Raw genomic sequence first — 7,105 nt, forward strand, 5'->3', positions numbered from 1 at the left:
TATCAAAGCATTGACATTTTACTGTCAAGACAATGTCTACTGTACTTTTCTCTCTCTATTCACACGTATATATAGGTCATCAACCTTCCCCCCTCCTTCCTCTTTTCCGACGCCACATCACGTTGAGTTTGAGTAATACCGCCTTACACAAATGGTGCCCAGAGCACATGCCATACCTGTCATATCCTAGATAGCTAACGCCTGTTTGAAAAGCATAGACTACAACTGGTTTCAACAACAATTTAATTAAGTGATTCTTCAGCAAAGCGACCGGGCTTGTGCAAATCACATTTCCTATCATCTGCTTCGAGTTCTCACCTAACCACAGTTGGTCAATTTGTTCCAAATACCTTTATTTGTAAAGAAGTTGAAAAGAAGAATGGCTACTGAAGACTGCACGCACACGTAACCGATCAACAGTTCACAAAGGCAACTATTATTTCTGACTTCTTCTTTCTTCTTCATTTCTATCTCCTTTTTTTGGTCTTTCTCGCCATCATCATTCTATTAGTTGGACAATCACCTGATATACATAGAAATCGGCATCTCGTACAACGAAGACAAACAACAATTAATCATGTTTTCTATTTGTAGGATCGTTTATTGGATAAAAAATGTACAAGTAGCATTGACTAGTATGTTCTGCTCTGAAGACTTTGAAGTACACCTACTATACAGAAATGGTTTGTACGTATAACATTCAATTCCATCATGCTTGAAAAAGCCTACAGCATTTGTATGAAACTATCATGGCGTTAACATAATTTTATGCATCATTTTACGCAATAAAGCCATCCCTTTAAAAATGAACAAAGGATATCGACTGATACAGATTATGCATAAACGAAGACAATTATAAAAACCTTGACTCACACTAATTCTAAAGTATGTAACAAGAATCTTTCCCTTTTGCCAATCCTGCAGTTAAAAGAAGTAGCTTGGACAGGGAAGAGATATATTTGTTTCAGACGAGATGCGACTCAAACTTGACTTACTGGCTTACGTTACCTCAATGCATCAACCATTCACGTGTCAGTGTACTAGAACCTTTCATGGTATTTTCGTTCTTAGAGAATGTCCATCAGCCACAATCGTCTTTATGTGCTGACATATATGTTTAACCCCCCCCCCCCCCAAAAGAGAAAAAAATTGCCCTGAGACGTTGTATTACCAAATTTCACCTTTTCCTCTTTCCTGTCTTACTTACTTACTTTCTTTACTTTATCCATCCTCTTGCACTTATAGGGCCTCTTTTCTGTCACATCCTCAAATCTTGGATTCAAATCCCTTACCTTTGTTCCCATTTCATACAAATATGTAAATGATCAGATTCCCATTTTCCCTATATTGCCTCAAAGCGCATTCAATTAAAACAAATTCTCACAGAACGAAAAATTGCTTAACAAACTGAGAAGTCTGAAGCTGGGAGCAACGTAGAGCTTTCCCTTCAATCCATGCCTTTGACCCAATCACACCCCAACCACATGTGTCTGTTTAGTCTGAGCTTGGCAATCTCCCTTTCTACTATTGAGTTGTTCTGACTTTCCTTCTCTTTGTCTTGGAAAAATCACTATGGAAAGAGAGAAACGTATAAAATTCTCTTTCTAGCATGTGGTTTGAGCATTTTTTTCTTCCAGCTCAGCGGCTTCCCCTTGCTAAGGGCGCTACATCCGTTCGTGCTACTACGGATTTACTCCCGCCTCTATGTTTTGGTACACACCCACTTCCGAAATGATATGTTCGTCTGTCTCTGCTCCACGCTGCCTCTTAACAATACCCAGTCATTGTATGTGAACGTGATACGGACACAAATTATTAATTAATTAATTTATTTGCTTTTATTTATTTATTTAGTATTTTGTTTCTTTCTCTCTTTTATTAATTCTTATATATTCATATTTATTTCCGAATCAATGAACACTAACTATTTATTCATTTATTCGTTTTAAATATAGTGTTGCCTTCACTAGCACCTGGATTCTCACACTGAGGGTAACGAACAAGACAAGTTCCCAGCGGTTTATATGTAGGCCTACTTCAGTCCCTTGAGCATGTAATAAGTGACTTGCTAGGTCGTGTGGGTTGATCACTAGCTAGCGGTGCTTTTGCGGTTTGAATAGACCAGCCATGGTTAATAATCACAGAAAGTTCGATATTGTACTAAAAGTTTAGCCTTCCAGTTCAACGTATGTCATTTTGTTTCTGCTTTCTAGTGATGTGACGGTTTGATTTATAAGTAGGCCCTACAGGAATTTCCACTAATTCTTTTTTCACCAGATCGTTTGGCATTGGCTTTTCAAAGAATTGCACGTACTCTTCTTTGATCTAAAACAAAAATTATAGAACCCTGAAAAATATTGTAGCAGGCTCACTAGGTTAGAAACAGTTTGTACTAAGCGACGGAAGAAATTGTCAAACTTTACAATATAATTGTGTCTCTGTCCCCTTTTTAGTCGAGGAAAACGACAGATGCTACAGTGCAATATGATATGAAATGTACACACAATGTATTAAATGATAGCCATGCTTTTGTAGAACACAAAGTTAACACTTGTTTTTTGGTAAGATGCATCTTGAAACAGGGCATTGTGGCCTGTACTGAGGACGATACTTGATATGGAGCATGGAGACTGATGGAAACACCCTGACAGTGGAGATCGATGACTGCTACAACTGTCTGGTTCTACTGCCGCCGCCGCTGCTGCTGTAATTCGAGGTCATCATCACTATCACCAAGTACCAGATTTGCGCAGACATCGTCGATCATGGTTCTACATGACGTTCCTTTGCTCAGATGCTCCTTAAAAAGCTACGTTACCCTGATCTTTCCCTGTTACCCATCTGTTTAGGTTCTCTAAATAGGTTGCTCTGGGCCTACCCCTGCCTCGTTTGCCTTCAGTTTTGCCAGTGACAGCTAGATGTTCAAGACCTTTATTTCTATTCAGGTTTCCCAACAACTGCATTTGTCTTTTCCTGATTGTTTTTAATAGTGAGTGTCCCTCGTGACTTTCATTAAATACTAACTCATTTGATTTTTTCCCCTTCAAGGTAGATGCTAGTTACGAGTATGGCTACAGCACCGATTTCACCATGAAGTAGCACAAGGACAAGAATTGATTGTGTTCATACTCTACATTTTTCTTATGACACCAGTTGGTATTAAATGATTTTGTGAAAGGCAAGCAAACCAGTAATACGTACAAAAAATATATGTATCTTATAATCATGGATTGTTTCTTTTTTGGTGGGGTGGGGGGTTAGATTGAGAAACTATGGAAACTGGTTTCACTCTTAAAGCAAACGATTGTGAGCTATGAATACTTATAACCAATGGAAAATGTTTTAAAGAATACATTTCCACCGAGTTTTGAAAAAGACTCTTACTTTGAAGCCTAGACGGGGTTTGAATGATAAAAGGAGAAACCCAATCAAAGGGAAACTACTCAAGTAAGAGTTCACATAAAAGTAATGTAAACGAAATGACGGAGTCATGCTCCTTGCCTATTGGATCCTCTCCACTTTTAAAAATTGGACATTACTTGCATACTCCCTTTCTCTGCCACCAAATAAACTTTTAAACGAAAACTACAACACAATCCCCAAAACCAAATGAACCCCAAAATAGAGCCTCATTTTGTTGGCAAAGGGAACATGTTTAACATCTTCACCATGAAAGGCAGTTGTTCAAGGATTCTCAACGTTTGCTCCTTAAATTACTTGATGGCGGATTCACCCTAACCACAGCTGCTAATTAATCTAATTGGGTTTGCCAAAGCAAACAATGTCTGTAATGACAGCCTGACATGGGAAAAGGCTCTGTTAATTTGTTAAAGGGTCTGAATCTAAAGATTGCACCAGCAAGACATAATTATCTTTGTAGATGGGCCCTTTCGTCTCAAGAATCGAGCTGTATCCTTTATATAATAAGAACAAATGACATGGCATTTTCGCTTGAATTTTCTTTTCTCCAGAGGGTTTTGTAAAGGGGTTGGTGTGTCATCAAGTCAAGGTCATTTCAAAGTTCCAAATAAAAAAAAAAAACCCAAACAAAACGTTGAGGTTCTTACAGATACAATCATTTCAGTTTTCGTCAGCTCTCTTTGCTGCCATGCAGGAAACTCATAGTTGATTCAAATACTGCTGCTGCTGCTGCTGCTGCTGCTGATGTTGATAGTGAAACTGAAAATTGCAGTTTTGTTTCTTTGTTTTATTCCATTACCTATATTATATTACTCATTTGTAGAGCCATATCCACCATTCCAGTCTCTTAGCTTCCACTGGCGTTGTTTTGAATTGATCACAAGACTGTTGCTCCTTTTTGACAACTGTGTCAGTGGTATATTAAACAAGTGTGGGCAGTTTTCAAAGAAATCTCTGCCTACATGAAATGTTCATACTAACAAACGTTTGGACCAATAAGCATGTCATAGAAGGGAAACGGGTCCTGATACGGTAACAAAATGACACAATAATTGTGTAGAAAAAAATATCATATTATGTATATTATGCGATACGAGTGAAGTAACCACAGAGACCTCGCCTCCTCTCTACCTCCTGCTCCTTTCTATTTTCATCATCATTAGCATCGTCACTATCACCACCAGAAACAAAATGCAGCAGCACGACAATTACTGTGTCGTTTGGCGTCCCCTCAACGAAATGACAATTCAGAAATTAACTGTAGGAGTAATAGCAATGGTACATTGAAACTGTTACGTGGTGACGCAGTCTACGCTCACATAGATATAGGCTCAAAGGAAGCGCGTGTATCATTGTTGTTATTGTCGTCAAGCATGCCCTCTGTAGGGGAGGTGATGATTCCCTGCACATTATCCAAGTCCTGGCCTCGCTCGTCACCAGCACGAAATGACTCGCTCACCGTAAAGAACACTCTTCCTTCAGCCTCAGTGGAGGTTTCAGTTTTCATGTCCGCCCTTTCAGCACAGTCCGGGGTCCCTTGTACCTTGGCAGTGACTTCTGATACGCATTCGTCTTCGTTCTCAGGGATGGCTGAGGGATTTTCTTCTACGTCATTCTGAGAAGGAGAACCATTTTCTATATTTCGCTCAGAACTCCGAGACTCTTCTTTTTCTGAGTCGTGCGTCATTTGTTCTTGTGTGATCCCCATATCCTCCGATGGGATGACCAGAGACATGCTTTGTCTAGCAGGTCCTGGGGTCAGCTGTTTGTTGTGTGGGTCGTCAACTGGATTTGTATTTAGTGCACGGCTTCTCTCTGTTTCTTTCAGTTTTGAGCTTTCTCTACTCGGATTCTGGCTGCTCGACAGGCTAAGAATATGACTGTGAGGTTCATTCTCGTCTCGTTGGATCCCAGGCTGAGTTACATCCGAGTGCGCATGTTGCTGTCCAGGTAACGGTGCTATCCGAGAGGAATAATTCTTTCCTGAACGCGGCAAGTCGTCGCCCTGTCGTTCTACAGTGCAGGGTGTTTGAGTTTGTGTCGTGCTGTGTGGCGGGGACAGAAATGCTCCGTGACCTTCACGGCCTTGCATCAACGCCATCTCCAGCTCCAGCCTGCACAGCTGGCACGAGCAGTCAGGGGACGCTGGTTTGGCCTCCTGGTGAGGAGAACCTGGTGTCTGTAAGTAAAACTGGCGTTCGTGGAGAGTAGAGCGAGAATTTATCTTCAGGAAAACGTTCCAGTCTGCTAGAGCATCCCGTTTGCTGCCGTAGTGTTGCGGCTCGGGGTGTTGCCAGGCGTGCTGGTATGGGGGTGCTCGACGAGGGGATGTGTTCACTCTGGCCGACTGAGGGCGGGACCTGGTGGGGGATCTGGCTGAGGAAGAAAATGTCTGCCTTCGGTCTCGACTGCTAAACGCACGAGCAGATCTAGGCGTTGTGGATGTGTGGATTTGTCGGGAGCTGGGTTGTGGTCGTCCCCTACTGTTGCCATCACTGAATTCCCTTGCGTCGTTCTCACGGCTATAATAGTTCAGTATATGGTCAGTTCGCTTCTCGTACTCGAGGCGTTCACGTATCAGCTTTGATTTATTCAGCTCTTTCTCTGTGGGGGGTTTTGAAAGCTTTGCAATGTCACGGGGTTCCTGCAAATACAATTTGCGTAAGTGCGCAATGTAACTCGTACTTTCGTCGAAATTTTCTTGGTTCGGTTTGTTGTTTTTGATAACAACAACTTTATCGTTGTCGATGAACATCGTGGCGTTATTCAACCCACGAACGACGTAGCGTCTTCCATTTACGTCTGGGTACAGAGGGTTCTTTAAAAACGGTTTCGGTGTTGTTTCAAAAGGCACGATGGTGTTCACGGATAGCGGGGCCTGGGGTTGTGATCGAGTCCCAGCACTCTTTGATGGACTTCTTTTTCGTCGTGGAGACGATGTTGAGTCCACGTGGTTTGTCTCGGCCTGAGTCGAAGTCCCATTCTTGCTTGTGTTTTCGACTGCGTTTTTCGAGATTTCAGTGTTGTGGTGATGACTAGCTAAGTGGGTAACCGGGAACTGGGAGGTTGATGTAGAGGGTGCGGTGCGGGCCCGCATTTTCGGAGTGTAAGATTTTGGAGTTGCAGTGGACGGGTCCTGAAACATCTGCCTGGCTGAGTTGATCCTCTGCTGCTGTTTGAAACTGTTTACGAAAGACGATTTCCTCACTGGAAACGCCGGCCGAGGGCTACAGCTCGTTTCTGCTTCCACGTCTCGCGGTGACGTCACAGTAAAGTACATTGTGGCATGACCTCGACTAGCACTCCCTGGAGGTTCCACCCTAGCCGAACTTACGCGAGACCTCCTGGGTGAACTGTCTGGTCGGCTGTTTGGTGTCTTGACCCGTGGCGAGTCCAAGGTGCGGGGGGACTGTGGGGTTCTCGGGGAGGTGAGGCAAGAGTCTAGCTCATCGCTCATCATTTCTTTGGTGGTGAGCTGGTACCGTGGGGGCAACCTCTGCCACAACGCCCAGCACGCCATGCTGTGGGAGATTAAACAATAGGCCGTTTGCACTTGGTTTTTACCTAAGGGGATAGGGGTAGGTCAGTGAGGGAGAAACTGTATGAAGGAAAGAGATATTGGTAAAGATATACACACACGTACACAAACACACACATATAATACATATATAGTATAATATATATA

General features: G+C 42.5%; 1 protein-coding gene across 1 annotated transcript; it reads right to left on the bottom strand.

Moving 5' to 3' along the window:
- Positions 1–2,857: 2,857 nt before the first annotated feature.
- LOC106011738 lies at positions 2,858–6,944 on the bottom strand. Its single transcript, XM_013082378.2, has one exon. The coding sequence runs from the start codon at positions 6,938–6,940 to the stop codon at positions 4,736–4,738; it is 2,205 nt and encodes a 734-aa protein (XP_012937832.1). The 5' UTR covers positions 6,941–6,944; the 3' UTR covers positions 2,858–4,735.
- Positions 6,945–7,105: the final 161 nt, after the last annotated feature.

Source organism: Aplysia californica, unplaced genomic scaffold (genome assembly GCF_000002075.1).
Source record: "Aplysia californica isolate F4 #8 unplaced genomic scaffold, AplCal3.0 scaffold00171, whole genome shotgun sequence".
NCBI classification, from domain to species: Eukaryota; Metazoa; Mollusca; class Gastropoda; order Aplysiida; family Aplysiidae; genus Aplysia; species Aplysia californica.